This window comes from Lonchura striata, chromosome 8, assembly GCF_050655825.1.
Source record: "Lonchura striata isolate lonStrDom1 chromosome 8, ASM5065582v1, whole genome shotgun sequence".
Classification (NCBI taxonomy): Eukaryota; Metazoa; Chordata; class Aves; order Passeriformes; family Estrildidae; genus Lonchura; species Lonchura striata.
The window spans coordinates 32131886-32152492 of NC_140710.1; the positions used below are offsets into that span (position 1 = coordinate 32131886).

General features: G+C 52.7%; 2 protein-coding genes across 11 annotated transcripts in view; one reads left to right on the top strand and one right to left on the bottom strand.

Moving 5' to 3' along the window:
* Positions 1–20607, top strand: part of NOS1AP (nitric oxide synthase 1 adaptor protein) — a 42125-nt gene that overhangs the window by 18550 nt on the left and 2968 nt on the right. For 2 of the 10 annotated variants that reach the window (XM_085586915.1, XM_085586909.1), the window contains exons 3-10: positions 10070–10162; positions 10540–10613; positions 11211–11319; positions 11502–11643; positions 12813–12952; positions 13488–13655; positions 15485–15650; positions 16211–16360. In XM_085586915.1, the coding sequence (XP_085443041.1) occupies positions 10070–10162; positions 10540–10613; positions 11211–11319; positions 11502–11643; positions 12813–12952; positions 13488–13655; positions 15485–15650; positions 16211–16360 (1042 nt within the window). Of the gene's footprint in view, positions 1–9034; positions 9209–10069; positions 10163–10539; positions 10614–11210; positions 11320–11501; positions 11644–12812; positions 12953–13487; positions 13656–15484; positions 15651–16210; positions 16361–20607 lie in introns of those variants that run through there. The other 8 variants (XM_085586916.1, XM_085586911.1, XM_085586913.1 and 5 more) reach the window with 7 other exon arrangements.
* Positions 19497–20446, bottom strand: SPATA46 (spermatogenesis associated 46). The gene is given in 5 exon segments (XM_085586919.1): positions 19497–20031; positions 20034–20063; positions 20066–20164; positions 20167–20231; positions 20233–20446. Coding segments are annotated over 5 exon segments (663 nt in total). The 5' UTR covers positions 20307–20446; the 3' UTR covers positions 19497–19636.

A 20607-nucleotide genomic window follows, 5' to 3' on the forward strand; every position in this document is an offset into this window, starting at 1 on the left:
GCCAAAGCAGTTGGTGAGTGTGACTCGGGGTGCAGGTCCCTTTGAGCTTTCTGTGAAAAAGACCTGTCTTTCTGTGGTTTGAGTCGATCCAACTTCAACTCCTAGCTAGCTGATTTTGTGCATTTGCTTTTAAAGTCAGAGCCTTTGATGTGAGGAAGCTCTTTCCAAGTCCCAAGTCTGGGCTGTGGAGAAGTGCCCACTGAGCCTACTCTGTGGATAAGCCAAATACAGAGAATTTGTTTTAACCTCTGGGATGTAGGAGTCTGGGAAAACTACCTCATGTTCTTGTTGATTTTTTCTGAACTGTTTTCTGTTTCTTCTTTGAAGTGTATGATAAAACAGAAGATATTCTGTATGAATGGATTGTATTGGTAGTGATTTCAGTGGTGCCATGGTTTGAGATATTGTCACCTTTCTGTTTTGCTGCACATTGCCCAGGACCACATGTCCTCATAGTATCCTTTGAACTAGGATGGCACCATGCAATGCCTCCAGGGTCTTTTTAGGATACATTTCTGCATCTTGGCAGATGCAGCTTCTGTTCCTTTTTCCTGTGAGAGGCTGCTTGGCCAATGCCATATAAAATCATTCTGAAATGAGTAGATGCTAGATTCCTGTACACTTGGCTTGAATAGCAAATACTCCTTGTTTTTTTTTTTTTTTCCAACCCGGCACAGAAGTGAGCATTGCTGTGCTCTCCTCACTGGGGCTTCCTGGAAGCACAGTGGCATTCTGTCCTATGTCTCTCATTGCTTCATCTGGGGCTCTGTTGCTGAGGTGGATTTCAACCCCTCTTTTCTAACTCCACCTGAAACCTTGATACTTTTTTTACTTGGATTTTTTTTCTGTGATTCTGTCTAAATCACTCTAAAGGACATTATTCTTGTTGCCTTTAACATGTAGAATTTGGTGAATGGGTTTTAATACCTGCATTAGTTATTGTGAAGGAACTGTGAAGCAAGAGTGATATGAATAATTACCTCTTTTCTCCAGTTACAAAAAGAAACATTGTTGAGCACTGCCAGCATCTTAAGAGCCCCACAGGCTGGCTTGGTTCTGATGCACCAAGCATTTAATGCTGCTACTCATTCATTCTTTATTAATTGTCTGAATTTCATAATTGCTGATTTAGTTACAGTACTGCCAGCCTGCCTTCCTTGGCATGTCACTATTTCTCTGCCTGGCTATTCTCATTTGCCTTCTCAAGTGATCTTACTCAAGCTTTTTATGCAACAGTGGGAGAGCAGCTCTTTGGTGAGCAGTAAAAAAAAAAGACCAAAATAAATCCTGTATTTCGCAACTTGGGGCATAAATATCACCGTGCTGCAATTTGGCTCGCTTTGTTGAGCTGACACGTTTCTGAAGTGCTGTGTGGGTATCTTCTTAGGCTGTCCCTTGCTTTGTCACCTGCCCTCAGGGTAGATTTGGGGTGACTGTGCTCCTCTGCAGTATCAGCCCATGTGGGCAAGGATTACCTCAGCTGCCTTGAGGCAGGGTCTGTCTTTGAAAGGATGCATTTTGGGGAGAGAGCTAATTTTGAACACAGGAATTCTGTTTTCCTTCTCAGATGGAGGGAGGTGCTGGGCTGGACATTGCCTGTACTACTCAGTCCTGGGGTCCTCTGAGGCATCAGGACTGGCTGGTGCCAGAGAGGGACAGGAGTTTATCAGGGGTTACTGTAAAGGGGCGTGACTGAACTGCTGCTCTTTAAGCCAAGCTTATTCCAGCACAGGAGTTCAAACCCACTCTGGGCTGGAAGAACAGAAGCCATCTCCAGGCTTTTGTAGTTCCTCACCTTCTTCAAAGGGTGGTTGCACCAAACAGCTTGTGCTGCCTTTGCCTGCATAGGTCAAACCAATGCATGTCTAATTAAAAATACCACAAATTCCAGTCAGATGTGGGCTTTCCAAGGAACGCGCTTCTGCTTATTCTAGCAGCAGGTGGTAAATATTAAAATGTGTACAGCTTATTTCTTGTGTTCTCCCTCCCGGGCTGTGAAAAGCAGTGCGAGAGCAGTGCCTGCAGATGCACACAGAGCCTGTCCTTGTTTCCCTTGACTGCAGGAAGCAGCTCAAAGCCCGGCTGTGATTTCTGTAACCAGTTTGACCAGTATCCCACGCACACCCACATACCTGGTCATTCGCACCCTGGTATGGTCACCAGAGATGGCAGCATGTGAAGGCAGGGAAGAGCTTGTCACCTCCCACGCGGGTCCAGCCTGTGCTGTTGTCACTTCCTTGGATTTCTGAAAGGAGTTTGGAGATGTTTCCAAGTCTGGGGAATAGCGTGTTGCAGGGTCTCCACCAGCCTTCATGCCTGGCTGGGAGGTGCTGTTTTTCCCAGTCCGTAAGCACTGCTCCCACTCAGAGTTGTCACTGAATATGCCCAGGCTGGAGGAGAAATTATATGGCTAGGCTGGAGTCCCCAGCTTCCTTTCATAAGCTTGGTATGAGTCAAGCCCCCATGGAGTGAACAGTAACACTTGCACAAGGAGCTCAGTGGCTTAGGGGAGCTGCTGGTGGAACTGAGGGATGTAGCTGGAAGTGTGTTTCTGCTCCAGCACCTATGTTCCTCATGACACCGTGCTGCTGCTGACTCCCCTGTGGGCTCCCGTGGCGCACAGCAAGCTGCTGCTGTGCCTCAGGCCTCCTTTGAACCTCTGATTTAAGGGTGTTTAAAAAAAAAAACACGCACAGAGAGGTATGGAATGCTTGAGGATTTCTTGTAGGGAGGTAAATCTTGCAAATGGAAGTCTTCAAAAGAAGGGGTTAGCATAAGTTGTTGCCTGTTAACTTTCTTCATTTAACCCTGTTGCTGATACTGATTTAATTCTTACCAGTTCTGATTTCTCTGAGTTTCCTGTGAAGCTGCTTCTCCTGCAGATGGCTCGTGAGTGTGTCCCAGTTTGCCACCTCAACTTGTGAAACTGGGAGGTAGTGAGGGGAGGCTGGAGGAAGCGGATCGAGGCAGCTCTCTGGGAGGAAATAGCAAACTGAGCAGAAGGCATTTATTATGAAGCATTTGATGTTACTGGAAAACATATTTTGTGTGATGGGTATGCTGCAATCCTGGGGTAGTTTTGAAGCAGCAACCTTAACTTTGCTCTACTGCTCTCACAACATGGGTATTTTTAGCCTAATTCCCATTTATAACCATTGGTACGGATAACCATCACAGACGGTTACCAAAATTAAACCTGAAGTTGGATGGGAAAATAGGCACTGACCTTGTCAGTGCAAACTAAAATCACATCTATTTCAGACAAACACATGTACCTCAGAGCTGCCTGCATATGTGCAAATGCAAACTCCAAGGAACTGTGGAAGAGTTTTAAAAAGCATCATTAAGCCCAAGAACAAGCACCCAGTACTTCATTATTCTTCCTCTCTCTCAAATTACCATGGCATTAAATTTAAGTCCAGCTCATGCCAAAACCACCAGCAGTGGGCTGTAGGCAGGAGGACAGGGGAAATTTAATCCTGAGGAATAATTTAAACCCAAACTATCACGATAGGAGAGGTGTCCAGCATTTTTGGCCATGCCATGCTGGCAGTCTGCCAATGGAATGGCTGAGAACCTTCATCCTGGCCCCAGGTATCTCCATGTTTCTGTGCCCCACAATAGGACCCATCCCTGCTCCAAGTGTGAGTGCCACAGGCTGGTCTTGTCCTCAGATATGGTGGCAGGAGCAGGGAGCCCAAGCAAAATTACTACCACACTGAGGAGATCCCCATATTTCTCTGTTTTTCTCATCTTTTTGTATCCCAGCTTCTGGGGTGAGCAGGGAGGTGCTGTGGGTATCCCATGGCAAGTACCCTGCTCGTGTGTGGAGCATGGGCATAGTCATGGCCAGATTTACAGATGCACAGAGGAATTGGGGTGCAATGGGATCACACAGTGAAGGGTGTGGGAGTCCTCAGACACGGGCAGCAGCACAGCACTTTGATAGGATGGCTCTTAGCAGTGTTTTAAAAATGGCTTTCAGTCCGTTTATTGCTGATTAGTAGGCTAAGCAGGTATTTCAGTGTGCTCCTCTTCAACAAGCCTGAGTCCCCTGAGGGCATAAAGCGCAGCCCAGAGCACTGGACTGTCAGATTTTCTGAAACCTTGTCCAGAAATGCCTTTTGGATGAAGCTGCCTGCCCTCCTGGGAGGTGCCCTGCTTTCCAGCCATTTCATCCCCTCACACCTGCTGCTGCTTACCCGGCAGGGCTGGAGGAGCCATGGGCCAGGGCAGGCTGGCAGGTGCCTTTCTGTTTTGGGGGCAGCAGGGAGTGATGGATGCTGCATGGCTGGGGACCCTCTGGCAGGACTCTGGCTCTCTGCTGCCCTAGTCTTCTGAGCTGGGCTCTGGGGACAGCCAGTGCTGCCTCTGCTCCCTGCCCAGCTGGCTGCTGGACACCACCACTCAGTATCACAGTTTGCATGGTTGTGACTCTTGTGACCTGCAAGGCTGCTTCTGGCCAGGCTAGATCTGTCTGCTACTTTTTAAATCCAAAGCTGTATCAAAAATCATTCTCTTCTCTCCAGTGTTATTCTCTTTCAATTAACTGAAAGACACACTTCTCCTCCAGTTAACCAGAAGGAAAAAGGAAGACAAGAGGTGTTCTGGCTGCAGCCTGCTCCTGGTGCTTTGGCAGGACGCCGGCACCAAGCTTGGGGTGTTGGTTACCGCACAAAGGGCTCGAGGAAAGCTGGTGCTGCCTTCCTGCTCCTATTGCTTTCCCTGCCCAACCCCAGGGTGGCCTGGCACCCCTAGCCAGGAAAAAAGGGCCTTTTCCTCCCAGGTTCCCGTTCCAGCACAGCCCACAGGTGGTTTCTGAGTCATTCCAGGGCACTGGGGCCGCTGCCATTTCTTTGTGTGGTTCAGTAAAGCACAATCCTCCTGCCCTGTGCAGAGCTGTGTTTGCCATTCCTCCCAATTATGGCTATTAGGATGCCAGCAGCGTTTCTCAGGCCTCCCTCCTGGGAAGCTCCTGGATGGTTCTGAGGTTTGCTGTCATTCCCCATGTTCTCAGCAGCAGGAATTGTGAGGTCTGTGCCTCCCCCCCAGCCGTTAATTCCTGGCGCTGTGGAGCCTGTGCCCATTGAACTCAATCCTGGCTGTCATTTTGTAATAAGTTAATTCTTCATCAAGAGCACAGCACCTCTCCTCCCCCCGAGTGCTGGGAAAGCAGCGCTGGTCTGGCACGGCTGTCATTAGCCCAGGCTGACCTGGGGTTAAAATCTAACTTGGGAGGTATTTTATTAGGTATTTTATGAGCTGCTGTGGCAGCCAGCTGCAGGAGGAGCTGGGGGGCGCAGCCAGGGCAGGGGAGCTCAGAGCTGAGGGTGCTCCCAGCAGGTCCTGCCCAGCCAGCCCTCTGCATTCAGCACAACTGCCTCAGGGGGACCTAGCTTTGCTCACAGTTCCATGTCCTTTCTGCATAAACACACAGAGATACAGCTTTCTGGCAAAAATTACATCCTCTTATGGCAGATTTTCGTCTCCTGCCTCCCAAGCTAGCAGAGCAGCATTGAGTTTTCTGGGAATTACTTTTTCCCTGTTAATTGAATTCTCAAAACACTGCTCTTTCCCCAATACAAGATACAAGCTTGTAACCTTTTTCTTTTTTTTTTTTTTTTTTTTTTTTTTTTTTTTTTTTGTGGATTTTTTGGGTTTGTTTGTTTGTTTTGAGGAGGCAGATAGAGGGTGTATGGGAACAGGGGCAGTTTGATGCACTTAGAGCAATTTCCTTTAAAAAAGATTTTGTTTATTTGTATTCTGCTGCTACACTGTGACCATAAAGCATTCCTGATACATTCCCTTACTTACAGACAGTTCTAGTGGGCAGACTTAAATTGTACCTCAGGCAGTTTTAGATGGGCTGGAATGAAATGAGGGCATTTTTATTCAGGTTAACATTTTTCAGATGCTTGTGAATGTAGGGGGATGATGGATCTAGAAAGACATCATCTCTCCTCCTCAGAGCCTGAGCTGCCTGACCTTGCGTGCAGCATGTGGTTACAAGTTTTCTCACACTTCTGCTGTGTGGAAACAGCTCGATAGGGATGGGTAGCATCTTTCTAGGGATGGTGAGTTTTCCCTGCTTTTCACACGCACCCGTCGCTCTCGGATTCATACATAGTTTTACTCCAAGCTGACAAGGTTACATGTGCTCTCTATTAAGCGACATATGTTAACTCAGTTCTCCTGAAAGGGCAATTTTAATACTCTGCCAGTAGGAGTGCATTGCGCAATGATGCATACACCAGCTGGCTTCTTTTCCTTCCAAAGTTATTTGAATACTGAACTCTGCAAAAAAGACAGATGTTGAAAACAGACTCCCAATAACCTGAGGTTGATGAGAAGGTTCCTGTGCTCTGATGGAGTAGATGTTTCTCTTCCATTTGAAAAAATGAATGTGTTTTCTTGTGGGCAGGGTAAAATTAAGGCATAATCTTTGTTCACTTAGTTGGTTGGATTTTATGAGTGATCTTGTACTTATTTTGCTTTACTGAGACCATCTTTGATTTTCTTCTCAAATAATTGCGAGGCTTTTTAACTGATGTATCTCAGATGTCCATTTTCAGTCTTTCCTCAAAAATGTTAATGCAGCTCCTAAGAGCTTCAGTGGGAGACCAAATGTGGAACTGTGCAAGTCTGGGAACAAATTATTTTGTTCTTTAATATTTTCTGTGTATTTCCCTGAAATTAATTATTTTCTTTCTTCTGGCATTGCCACATTGCTATAAACAAGAATTGATATAAGCTTGTAGTATTATTACAGGTATTTAAAGGCCCAGAAACATACCCAAGATGGGCAAAATGGCTGGGTTGAAAGCTAAGAAAGCTCTTCTGTTACAGCATTTAATTGGTTATAAGTAGTACAGTGAAATCCTGCATGGTGTGAGACCAAAGGGGATCATGGGAATGCTGTGCAAATCCTCTTTCCTTTCTTGATTTCAAGCTGGATAATTATTTCTGTATCAGTTCTTTATTAAGCTGTAGGCTAGGATTCAGCTATCCAAGATGGAGCCATGGGTGGCTGAGCTTATCACGTGTGAAATGTGATTTTTCTCCTGAGGCATTCACCAAATCCCAGTGCAGTGCCCAGCGAGTGTGGAATGAATTACTGACACCCAGCTCCTGCACTCAAATTTTCCCATTGCACATCTTTGGGAATGCGGGATATGCTCCCAGCAAGGACTGCCTGGCAGTGGAAACATGTGGGTTTCCTTTTCCTGTGGGTCAGCCAGTGCCTGCTTGTTTTGGGTGCAGCAGCAGTGGCTGTGGCTCTGCAGACCATCTCAGAGACCCTTTGGTGGCATTTCCAGCCCTGCCATCATCACCTCTGCTCTCCTCCCAGCAGCAAGAACAGCTAAATCCTAAGGTTTTGCAACCCTCTTAAGCTTTCTCTCTTTGTGTTGCAGCAGAAGGAGGAATGTTAACAACATGGGCAGGCACAGCAGATCTCTGTGCCTGGGCAGGGTGGTCGTCAAGAACAACTCCAAGCCAAGGAGGTCCTGATCAGTTGTACAGACATGTTCTTCAATGGCCCCGTTAAGTAAAGGGTTTAGGTTTCACCCCTTGCAGTCTGTGTGGCTCAGCTCTCACTCGGCGGAACTGTACAAAGCTGACACTTCCTTAGACCAAATTAGGAAGCCCCTCAAAATCAGGAATGGCATCTCCTGGCCCATGGGACCCAGCATGCTTTCCCTGCAGAGCCCCAGGATGTGACTTTCTGTCCTGTTGGATGCTCCTCCTGGCTGATTTGTTAGTAAATGATGGTTAGTGTTGCATTAGAGCCCAGTGGGCTCGGTTCATTAGCGTTCTGCTGACTGGAGCTGCGCTGCAGAGAGCCACTGGGCCTCTGGGTGATTGCTCTAATGAGCTCTGCAGGGGCTGGGATGGGCAGCAGCTCAAAGCACATGGCCCAGGCTCGCAAAAGAGCTTGACTCTCCACTTGGTGTCAGGATAAAGGCCTGGATTTATGGAAGGGCTTAACAAATCTGTCTGTTCGGTTCTTCTGAAAATTTGACTTCTTTGCTTCCAATTGGTTTTGCTGGAGTTTTGCCGTGACCGAGGCACAAGGGGGTTTGAGCTTCAGCGTGGTAGAGGCTCAGCAGCTCTTCCCACAGCACTCCCCAGTGCCAGGCTTAGGGCAAGCCCGGCAGAATCCTTTGCCTTCATCCAGGGATTGTAGAAGGCTCTCCAAGGAGCTCTGCATGAATCTGTCCCTGAAAAGTGCCAGAGCTGGGTAGCATCTTTGCTGAAACCTCTGGCCTGTCTGCATTGCTGTCCTGGGGCTGTTACTTGCTCAAAAAACATACTAAAAATAGCCTGTCTTATACCCTGAGATATTTTTCTCTCTTCCAAGCCCACATCAGTTGCACTTTGGGGTAGCCCAGAGTAGAAACCCCACAGCACCAGGGGCTTCAAAATGCAACTGAATGTGTATAGTCAGTGATTGTTAGGACCAATAAATCAGGCATCAGCACCCAAGGTATCATGCAGTCACTATGGATTCTGCAGAGAGCTTCCAGATCAGCCTGCATCTCCTGGAAAAACCACATGCAGAGAGCCTCAGAAAGGACTGGGGTAATTACTGCCAGGCAGTCGGGCCAAAGCTCACCTTTTCAGGGCTAAATCAAGACATTTCTTTAGTGTTAGGTACCAGGCACTGGTCTAGTGTCCTGACAAGACGCAAAGAAGGGGGTCTTGAATGCAGTTTTGTCTCTGCTGGTAACAATGGGGATGGCACTTGGAAGCCTACACCAGTGGGTTCTTTGATGAGACCCTTCTCCATGAGGAATAAGCCATGCAAGCAGCATATGAGGATGTGCTGGGGGCTTTGAGGCTGACCAAAGCCATGGTGGGAGCCTGACCTCTGCTTTCTCCAGCCCATCACCATGGCTTCAGCCCCAGTGTGGGTGGGCTTGCCTGGTCAGTGCTTGGGGAGGGTGGAGCTGTGTTCCCCTGCACTGTTTCCTAAGCCTTCTTTTAAATGGCTTTGAGGAATTGCACTTTCAGGTCTTTTATCATTTGATCACAGGTCAGGGCCAGCAGCTTTTCCTGCCTGCTGGCTCTGGCTGCCAGAGCTGATGCATCACGCGGTGCTGGAAATGTCACGGCAAGGCTGGCACGGGCTGCAGGCAGGGCACCGCTCCCTCTGCAGAGACACTGCTGAAATGGTGAGAGGAGAAATCAAATCCTCTGCCTCAAGCAGGTGAGGGGCAGGATGCAGGGCTTTTTCTGGGCACAGAGGGTCTGTCCTCATGGGTGTGCACAGCTCCCTCTGAAGGGGACCAGCATATCAGGTGCCTGATGTGGCTGTACCTGTGGCAAACCAGTCACGGGACTCCTCAGAAGTCCCACAGAAGGATCAGCCCAAATGGCTTATTTAGCCTAGTTCTCTGCCAGCCTTCTCCCCGCTTGTAACACTCTAAATGCCAAAGTGAGTGGATTTGGGGGGAATTTCATTCTCTCCCCAGGCCAGAGCAGAGCTTTGTGCTTAGTCACTGATCTATGGAAGTTCCTGCCGGGATTTTTTCCTAACTGATGACTTCTAGTTGAGGTGGGTAATCCCATCTCCTCTGGAGGGGTTCACAGAATCCTCAGCAATCATCTTCAGTTTTATACTGAGCCCAAAAATACCCAACTCAAAATGGCATTTCACTTTCCAGAGCTCAGCAATGACCACAAGCCAGTGGGGCAAGCACAGCTGGGCTGTGAATCCTTGTGGGCATGGTGGTCCCTCTCTGGGGAGGCACAGCCCTTCAGAGGGGCAGACCAAGTGCCTTTGAAACACAAGCTAACATTCTCAGCAGCATCCTGTACTGGATAAAGCATTATCCACATCCAGGGGCTGGATTGCTTCACTGTGTGCTCCTCCAGATGTTGGGCATGGAGACACTGCAGGGTGAAACGACCCCTTGTCCTGTCTTAGCGTGGATGTATAGGTTGATGTGGGATCAGGAGAACCTGCCCCTGTCCCTTATGCCCCTTCCTATTGGAGCCTCTTCATTCCTCCCTGGGGCTGTCCTGGGGCAGGAAGGCTAATTCAGGTGTTTTCTTCCATCTCCTGCAGTATGAGTTTAAAGCCAAGAATATCAAGAAGAAGAAAGTGAATCTCATCGTGTCAGTGGATGGCGTGAAGGTCATTCTGAAGAAGAAGAAGAAGGTAGGCAGCACTGGTCCCTGGGGCTGCAGTGCCTCAGCAGCAGAACCCTTCCCCTCCTGGTCCAAGGTCCTTGCAGCATCCTTGAACTTCTGGGAAACTCTGGTGGGCTGGGAGAGGGAGGCATGGGCTGGGGTCATGTGTGAGTCATGTTCCTGCAGGGTGGCTGAGCCAGTCTTGCTGTGGTGCAGAAGGGGCTCGGGGGGCCCTGTGGGAGGTGATGTGGGATGTGGCTGGTCCTCAACAGGACCTGACTCTGGGCAAAGGGTTGCAGGGGAACAGCAGCAGAGCTATGACAAGAGCTTCCCAAGTATGTCCCTGGACTCTCTCTCTGCCCTGTCCTTGTTCTCAAGGACAGCATCTGACGTACTCATTTTCAGCTTCTTTCATTGCAGAAAAAAGAATGGGCCTGGGACGAGAACAAAATGCTCGTTATGCATGATCCCATCTACAGGTAAGGCTGTTGGGTGAGGGGAAGAGGCTTGCGTGCTCTGCTGTGCTCCTTACCCACACCACACCAGCACCCTGCTGGTCACTGGAGAGCTGCCACCATCCTGCAGAGGGCAGCTCATGGAGCTTCCCGAAGCCTCCAGCTCTCCTCCTTCATCTTCTTCCCAAAAGCCAAGAGCTGGGGGTGTCTGTCCCAGGGAGGCCAAACTGGAGCAAGAGAGGCCCCCAGCCATGCTGGGGAGGGGGTGGCAAGCACCTGGGCAAGGCATCCTGCTCTGTGAGTGGGCCAGGAGTGCAGTTTGCTCTTCTCCATCCCTGGAGGGCTCCTGGGCCACTGATGCTGCCCCTGAGGGCTGAGCAGAGAAGTCCTGTGCTGCCTTTGCAAAATGTTTGCTGCTGTTGAATCAGCAGGGAAATTTTCCCAGCTAAGGTAAAACCACTACCAAAAAAATTTCTGATGGGCTTTAGCAGGGATGTGCTGCAGAGGTTGGGCATCTACTGCACCCCATGTCATGGGAAGCATTGGTTGTGGCCTTGGCATTCTCCTGGGCATTTGGGTAATGTGTATGCTTATATCCTCCCTTCCATTCTGTCCTTGCAGGATATTCTATGTATCTCATGACTCCCAGGACCTAAAGATCTTCAGCTACATTGCCAGGGATGGGTCTAGCAATGTCTTCAGGTGCAACGTCTTCAAGTCCAAGAAGAAGGTAAAGATGCCAGGATGCACATCTCATCCTGGTGTGCTCTGGGTGGAGCAGCTGGGGCAGGAGCCCATGGATCTGAGACCCTGTGGCAGCACAGAGACCCGTGAGAGCTGTGCCTGCTGGGGGGGGGTCACCATGCAGAGGCAGCCCAGCTGAAGTCACATCTCCCCTCCCCTCCCTGGCAGAGCCAAGCCATGCGCATCGTGCGGACAGTGGGGCAGGCGTTCGAGGTGTGCCACAAGCTGAGCCTGCAGCACACCCAGCAGAACGCCGACGGCCAGGAGGACGCAGACAGTGAGAGGAACGGAGATGACCTGGACGTCCCAGGTATTCCGCAAGGGTGGAGGTGTGGGAGTGGCGTGGGGCCCCCAGAGCCTGGCAGAGGCACTGCCTTCCCATACTGCCCCGTGGTGGCTGACACCTCTGGGCAATGGATTTGCACAGCAATCTGGCCTGCTGTGCTCCAGGCTCAAGCTGGGATCCTGCCCAGCAAGGAACCTTCTCTAGGTGCTAGCCATGATCCTCTCAGACATCCCCCTTGCTGAGAGCCCATTAGCAGTGCCCGGAGCTCTGCTCTGTGCTTGGCTGCACATGCTGCAAACATTCCCTCGCTGCTTCTGCGCAAGGGGGCCCCAAGCACATACCTTCCTCGAGTCCTCTCTGCAATTCCCAGAATGGACATAGCTGTGTTTGTGCTCTCCCATTAATCTGTCAGGGCTGCAGGCAGGCTTCAGACCCTGCTCCTTCTCAGCCCTGTGGGTAGAGGGTGCAGGGATGCCTGGCTGGGGGGCTGCTGGTCCAGCCCCATCACCCTGAGCTGTGTAGGTCTCAGGGAGCAGCCTTGCTCCTTGGCACCAGTGCCTGTGCTGGAGGGGAGGCAGAAGTTCTATGAGAGGTTAGTCAAACCCTTCTAGTGCTAGGTGGGACACTGGCAGGTCCTGCTGCCTGTCTGTGTGTGGATTCCCTGCCCTGCCGTGCTGTGGGCTGGTTCCCCCACATCCCAACCTGTCTGCCTGGGCTGGGCTGCGGTTTCCTGCTTGCCTCTGTAACCAGTGCTGTCCTGATGACCTAATCATTGAGCTGCCCTGGACTGGTCATTGTTTGGTTTTCCTCCACACAATGTCCTGGCCACAGTATGCAGCTCCCTGGGGAATTCAGAGCATTTGTTTTTTGTTTTTCTTCCCTATAATCTCTTGTTTACCTTTCTTCAGCTTTATCTGTGTTTTCTGTTCTTGGTGGCCCGTTTGTCCCACATCAGGGCTTTTGGCTGCCGCTCCCCAGGTTTGGTGTGCTGGGGCTGGATGTGTTTTTAGCTGCAGGCCTCCTCCCGAGCAGCAGCAGGAAGAGCAGCCATGTCTGTCTGTACCTGCTTCCCGCCAGGGCGGAGGGTGGGTGGCACGGGCGCGGTGGGGACCCGCGGTGGGTGTCGCTGCCCACGCCACGGGTGGGCTCCAGGGGCAGGCAGGCCGTGCCCTGCCCTGCCCCTGCTCCCGCAGCCTGTCGCCTCTCCGGCGTGGAGAGAGCGGCCGCCTCCGCCGAGGAGACCGACATCGACGCCGTGGAGCTGCCGCTGCCCGGAGCCGACATCCTGGACTTCAGCCGCGGCGTCACCGACCTCGATGCTGTGGGCAAGGAGGTGGGTGCCACACTGAGCCCGGTATCCCTGCCCTCCACTCTCAGGGGGTGGCACGGCCCCAGCCCCACAACTCTCCCTGCATCCCGAGGGTTCAAGGGTCAGGAGGGATTGTGCAGCATTCCTCAGCTTCCAGATCAAAGCCATCTGCCGCTGCAGGGCTGCCCTTTGGCTGGGGCCCAGGGGAGAGCTGTGTGCAGCCACACTGAAAGGGTTTGGGGCAGAGCTGATAGGGACTTTTTTCCACCAAAGTCACAAAAATAGAAGACTCTTTCGGTACAGTGGAAATTCCCATGGGAAGTGTCAGTCTTTTTGAGAATTTTCTACAAAAGTATGTGGGTTGTTGTTGAAACTGAAAAAGTACTGTTTTCAAAGGTTGTAAGCACCCTCAGCAACGGGTGCATTAGCTGTGAATGCAGCTGCTTCTTTTCTGGGTATTTAGCGTGGCTGCTCTGCCACATGCCAAAGCTTATGTGTGCCCGGTGGCTTTCTGAGGTGAGTGCCAGGGGATCACAGCTTCAACACTGGTGTTTTGCAGAGCTGCCTCCACCCTGAAGATATCTTGACAGCATCACCCAAGATGCTGCTGCCCTCATCTGCCCAACTGCCTGATCTGGGAACACCCCTCTCTGCCCACCACCAGATGCAGCTTCTCCAGCAACTCCTGCAGCAGCAGCAGCAGCAGACACAAGTGGCCGTGGCACAGGTTCTCCCCTTCATTCTTTCCCAGGGGCAGTGGCAGGGCTGGGGTACACTACTGAACCCCTTGGTGCTGCTGGAGTCTCCTGCCTGGAGGCAGCGTTGAAGGCAGGCTGCCATGGGGAGGGAGCTCCATGGGGTGCTTGCCACCAGGTGTCCTTGGCCCCTGTCTGCTTGCCAGTGCCCTGCCACGGTGACTGGTATGCCTGGACTGTGCAGCTGCCAGCTCATTCTCCATGCAGCTATTTCTCATTGAAGCAGCTCTGGCTGCTTTATCCAACTCATTACCTGAGCTTTACTTGTTCCCTGACCCTACACTGAGCTCACTGCAATTCATCAACTTTTTTCATGGCCCAAGCAATGGGCTCCAGCAGCCTTTCTGTGCTGCCCCATGTCTTTCCTCACCTCACATCAGTAAATCAGGATTTGTTGATCAGTTCTGGCTGAGCTGTTGCCTCCAGAGCCCGCGTGCCTTTTGGGATCACAGACTGCCAAGTGACTTTTCCCTCTGGAAGAGGGATCTGCATTATTGGGGAATCCTTTGTGTCTGTCCGAGTATAGTGTTGATCACAATCCAAAAGACTCCATGGTTCCTGCTTAAAGTGTAAAATATTGCACTCCTCACTCTTGGTCTGGCTTTGCAGAAAGTTGTAAATCCCAGTCCTTCGCCTGGTCTCCTGTCACTCGCAGGCTCACTGTGCTTTACCTTGGCTCTGCCAAGGACACTGCTGTGCCACCTCGCTGGCCACATTTGGGCAGCAGCTGCCTGCCTGCCAGTACCCATCTGTGGGGGCAGGTGGCCCCCAGCTGGGCAACTTCAGGGGCCCTGCAGCTGCAGCAGCTTGGCAGGTACAGAGAGCTTCCTCTTCTTCCTCAAGGTCACTTTCTAGGCCACAGTAAAATAGCCTTTTGTGTTTGGTGAGGATATTTTTGGTTTTGGATTATTTTTGTTTCGGAATTTTTTTTTTGTTTGACTTTTTGGGGGCTTTTTGGTTTTTTTTGTTTAGTTGTAAATCTGTGCTTTCCTGGTTCCAGTCCTTGCTGGAGCAGTTGTAGGAGCTTTGGGTGGGTGCCAGGATGGGCTTCTGAGCCACAGCAGCCCCCAGATCACTACTGTTCCCTGTGTAGTGTATGTTTCTGGGGTTCTCCCTGCTCGAACGCAGATCAGAGAGCTGCCCTGGGCAGGAGCTCCCGGCTGTCTGCCCTTGGGGGCATGGTTCTGGGGGCACAGCTGTTTGCACAGAGGTACTTGCACTGAAATCATTGGTGGTCTTGCCTGTGGGCTCCCTGCAGGCATTACTTCCCAGAGCCAGGCTAAGCAGCCAGCTCGCACCCCAGAGCCGGCCCCGGTTCAGCAGCACCCTGCCATCTGTGGTGCTCCAGCCCCTCCTTGCGACAGAGGCCACTGGCTGGGCCCTGTTTCTGGGAAAGCTGCTCAAAAAAACAGCTTTTCCAGGGCCAGCTCTGCTGCACAGCTGTGCCCTTGTGCACCCGCAGCACCATCCAGTCGGTCAAGCATGTCTTCTCTGCTGCATCCATCTGGCTCCTCCTGGGCTGCCCTTTCCATGCACATCTGCAGCTGACAGTTTGGCCAGTGCTGCCTGCCTAGTCTTGAGCTTTTCCATCAGGGAGGCCAGGAGACAATGTGCAGAGTCCTGGTGTGATACCACCCACACGCTCCCCATCACATCTGCAGTACCTGCAGGGAATGGCTGCTTCATCACACTATGGGTTGGGATGCTGGTGAGCTCTGGGAGATGAGCAGGGATGGCCAAAGTTGAAGCCCTCAACCCTCAAGTAGCATCTGCCCATGCTCACCTGCTGTATCCTGCCCAGGTCCACCTGCTGAAGGACCAGCTGGCAGCAGAAGCAGCGGCACGGCTGGAGGCCCAGGCTCGTGTGCACCAGCTCCTGCTCCAGAACAAGGACTTGCTGCAGCACATCTCACTCCTGGTCAAACAGGTGCAGGAACTGGAGCTGAAGCTGGCAGGAAACACGACCAGTAAGCACTGCCGCCCATTCCTCTCCCCTTGCAGCTAGCCAGGACTGTGGGGAACATGCATGCAGGTGTTTTTCTTGGGCTTTTTTGTGCATTTCCAGTTACTTTGTTCAGAGAATATTTGTGCCCTTCTGGCTTGGCTTGCCTTGCCTTGTGTGTGTGCAGCAGGGTGCTTGCATGCAGCGTGGGAAGGGGCTTGGGGAGGGCTGTATGGACAAGTGGTCACCTGCATCCATCAGCTGTGTATCCACATTCCCCAGTGGCTGCATGCTCCAGGCCATCTCCATGTCCGCCCAAGAGCCCCTGTTTGGCCTCCCTCTACAACAGATGTAGCCATCAGCTCTCTTCAGGAGCTGGGCTTGTCCTAGAGAAATGGCCCTTTGTTGGCCAGCAGCAGCTCCTGGCATTAGTGACACCAAATAAACCCATCAAAACAGCAAGAGTGGAGAGGATGATACCCAAATGACCCCAGCATGTCCTCCTCTGGCCAGTGTGCAGCCAGCCATGGTGGCCAGGGGACACCCAGGCAAGCTGGGCCTCTTAGCTGTGCCCTTCTCTTGCAGCAGGCTCCCAGGACAGTCTGCTGGAGATCACCTTCCGCTCCAACGTCCTCCCCGTCCTCTGCGACCCGACCACCCCGCAGCCTGAGGACACCCACCCGCCGCCGCTGGGCCCCAGCTCGGCTTTCCCCAGCGCCATGGGCAGCCCCATAGGTAGGAAGGACTGTCTGGTGAAGCTGGAGTGCTACCGCTTTCTGCCGGACTCGGGGCCGCCCGCCCCAGAGCCAGCCCTGGGCAGCCTGGAGCTCATCAAGTTCCGTGAGTCAGGCATCGCCTCTGAGTACGAGTCCAACACGGACGAGAGCGAGGAGCGCGACTCCTGGTCCCAGGAGGAGCCGCCGCGCCTGCTCCACGTCCAGCCCAGGCAGGACCTGGGCGACAGCCTGGAGGACGAGATCGCGGTGTAGGGGTCAGCAGAAGGTGGTGCAGAGCAGCCGGGACCTGCTGGAGCTGGGAAGGACCCTGGCCGCAGCCCCGTGGTGACCCTGGCAGGGATGGGACAGCCCAGAGGGAGGGGACAGAGGAGGGAGCAGGAGGATTCCAGCACCCAGTCGGGAGTGTCTGAGGTGAGGATGGAGCTGAGCCCAGGGTGTGTGCTGGGCGTGCTGTGCTCCGGCGTGCGTGGGCTTGTGTGCCGAGCTGCAGCATCCCTCCTTTGCAGCAGACAGAGCTGACAGCTCCTTGTGCTCCCCACTGGCCCCGTCTCCCTTCAAACTGTGTGTTAAGGTTAGGCAGGGGGTAAGGGACTTCTTCTGGATGAACCTCTGCTGCTGCAGGGGAAAGCAGAGGAAGGGTTTTGCTGGGGAAATGAGAGAGCAGTCTAGGGCAGTGAGTGGGGACACAAGAGATTGAGAGGGCAGCTCCAAGGTGGTGAGCAAAGACAGAGCAGCTGGTCTGGTTCTTTGTGTGGTAGGCAGGGTGGGGGACAAGTACAGGGCCATGTTAAATGAGGGTTGGTGACAGTGCACTATCAGAGTGGGTCTGTGAGTGAGAAGTGAGGCATTGGGGGATGTGGGGATGAGCCTGGAAAGGATTTGAAGGGGTGAGATGAGATTGCACAGGTTGGCCAGGTGCAGGTAGAGGTTGGCAGGGAGACGTGGTACTTTCAGGACAAGGGTTTATCTGTGCCAAGGCAGGTAGAGGGCTTCTGGGCAGAGCCCGCTCCCCTGCCAGGCTGTGGAGCAGGGAGGAAGTCACATCACAGTGTGGAGCAGGGAGCCAGGGCATGCAGCATCAAGCTGTGGGGTGTTCTCCTCATCATCTAATCATTTGGCTCCTTGGCACAGCTGCCAGGTTTCAGTCTTTTTCATGCTCTCAAGGCACATTTTCAAGCACTTCCAATCACCACGAACTGCCCGCTTTGCTTTATAGACAAACCCTCCCATTTCCAAGCACTTGTTTTGCCCCAGACTAAGGCTGGGAGCTGCAGTGCTGGCATTGGCATCTTCAGGGATGAGCACACTTCCAGCCTTCGATGGGGAGTGAACTGCTGGTGTCTGCAGGCGTGCTTCATCACACCTCTGGTTTGCACCCTCTGGAAAAGTGAATCCAGGATCTCAGGGTTTCTCCACCAGCCCTCGAAACACTTATGGCTGAAAGCCATCTGTGGGGCCCTCCAAGGGATCCACAGCTTGTTCCTTTTCTGCAAACACTTTCATCACCTGCCTGGTGCTGAGTCTCTAAGAGGCCGAGATTGGAAGGGGTATGAACCAAACTTCTGATGTCCACCCTGCTTCATGTGGACTTGATGAGGTGGGGATTTGGCACAGTTGTCTTCTTCCCCATCCTCCCTCCTATCCTGCTTCTCTTTTGCTTTGTTGCTTCCTTGTTGCTCTCACCTTCCCCAGCTCTGTCTCTGCTCAATCTGCCTGCAACTAACTCCTGGCTGACACCACCTCTTGCTCTCCTCTAGGATTTAGCCTGGCTGCTGAGGAAAGTCCATCACTTCTCTCTGCCCTGGTCCCCTTGGTACTGAGCTGCTAAGGAGAATGTGGATTAGACCCCCGGGGTCAGCACGAGCTGTGCTATGCACCCTCCACCATGTGACAGGACTGGGTGGACTTCAGGAGCTATGAGGGTCTAGTGGGAAGGAAAGAAGGACATGTTTCAATGTCCCCAGCAGTGCCCTGGTTGTCCAGAGGAGCTCTGAACCAGCCACAGAGCAGGCAGAGTGGGAGAGGGTGCTGTTTGGTATGTGGTGCTGCTGTCCTCTAGGCATCACTGCCTCCAAATGCCCCATCCCACAGGGCTGTGGGGACAGCTGTGTGCCAGCCCCTCTGCTGGGGACCCGATATGCCACTGCCAGCTCGCAGCAGTTGAAGGTGAAGGCAAGGGGTACAAGGTTGGTCCAGCTAGGAGGAAAAAGTAGGATGACAGCACGCACAAGGCATGGCACTTACAGGGTAGGGATGGTTGAGCTTGGACAGGGAATTCCATGTGGGCAGAGAGATCGTTCAGGGTAAAGAACAGCAGGAGCTCAGTTGTACACACAGGGCAGATGAAGGGAGAGCCTAAGAGGAGCAACCAGAGGAGCAGGCCAGAGGTCTCTTCCAGGCTGGGCTGCCTCAGGAAGCAGGTGGGGGGAGCCATCTCCTGAGCCATCGCTCTGGTCCATCCCTGCTGCACACACAGAGCTCAGGCCGAGTCCCACGAGGGGCTGGCAGGACCAGATGTGGCCTCAGGCTCCTGCCCCATGCTCTGCCACAGGGGACCGGGGCAGGTGCCCCACAGGCTGAGGGGGTGCTGCCGGGACTGGGTGGGATCCTGCCCGCCTCATGCTGCACCATGGGTGTACACGTGTAAATGACCCCTCCTAAGTCAGCACTGCCTCCAAGACTCCTCTCTAGCCTCTCACTTTTGTTATGGACCTTGACAGGGGGTTTATAGCTATATTTTTTGTCCTTTCTTTTCCTACAACTGTCGTATTACTAACTGTTGACTCAATCTATCTGGGAAGCAAATCTGTCAATGTAAGTGCACTTAACCCTTGGGTGTTGTCATTAGTCAACTGGCTTTTGCTAAATAAATCTTTCTATTTCTCAACGCTTTCTGTTGTCTCTTTCTTCTCACTGACTCTCTCTTTCTGTAATTCCTTCCCACTCCATGCTGGATGCCAGCACCAGCAGTGGCATCCTCTGGCCTTGTGGAGACCCCCTCCAACCTAAGCTTCCTCTGCTGTGGGACCCCTGCTTGTGGTGCTAGCCACAGCATGTCCACGAGAGCAAGGTGCCCAGAATATTGCTGGCAGTAGACGTGTTTCAGTCTTGCCCTTCAGCCAGTTCACTGCTTGTCTCGGGGTTGATCCAAGAGCTGGAGGGTGCCAGGGACTTCCTGGCATCTGCAGAGCTCCCCACAGAGATGCTAATCTGCACTTCCAGGGACTCGGGAAATTTTTGGCAGGTGGAGAGGAAAAATAGACAAGAGCCTCTCTTAAAGGATGGCAGAAGTAGGCAAAAGCAGCACACTGGCAGGAGCTGACTTCTGGAACAATTCCTTCTGCTGCTGGCAGGAGTGATGGAGCAGTGCCCTCCCGTGGCAGCTGCCTGGCTGCCGGGGCTGCACGGACACCCCGGGAGCTGCAGCCTCCTGTGCCTTGATCTCCTGCTCCCCCAGGACCTCGGGCCCGTGGTAGAACCCCCTCCAGCTGTAGCCCTCCTGAGAGCTGTGCTGGATCTGGGTCTTGAGCAGCCACTGTGTGGGGAAGATGGGGCAGCACAACATGTATCGGTAGCCATGCTGGAGCACAGGCTGGCGCTTGGAAGCAGTGAGCTTGTCGTGGACCATAATGCTAGCTCTGCTGCTGGCTAGCCTCTCCCTCTCAGGGGCTGGAAGTCATCTGAGGAGCCAGAAGAGAGCTCTTCAAGAGGTTAGCAGGCTGCTCAGACTCCCGAGAGCTGGTGTCCAGGCTGGAGGAGAGGCTGTCAAGGCACTGCTGGGTGGCTCTCTTGGTGCCGATGAATAGCTGTAGGATGAACCCCAGGGTTGGTATATGCTGCAGGTGCAGGCAGGGAGCTCTGTTCAGCAGGACTGTGGGGCCACAAAATGCAGAGGAAAGGGCCTGCAGTGACCTGGGTGTCCCTGTAAGAGTCCAGTCCACCATGAGGTTGGAGCAGTGCTGGGAACCCTTCCTCTCTGCCTGTCCCTTACGATGTGGAGGTGGTTGTCTTGTGTCCCAGTATGTGCCTCTGGGATGCAGAGGTAGAGTTGGGCAGAGGATGCTGTTGGGCAGCAAGGCCCCAAAACAGCACCAGGCTCACCCAGAAACTAGCTGGAGCCATCACACAGACCCACTCTGACATGGAGGCAGCCACGTGGGTTTGAACTCCTGGGAGCAGCACCCACAGCTTCAAAGACTCTTGCTGGGAAGACGTGGTGGAGAAACCAGTGTAGCTCAGAGGTGG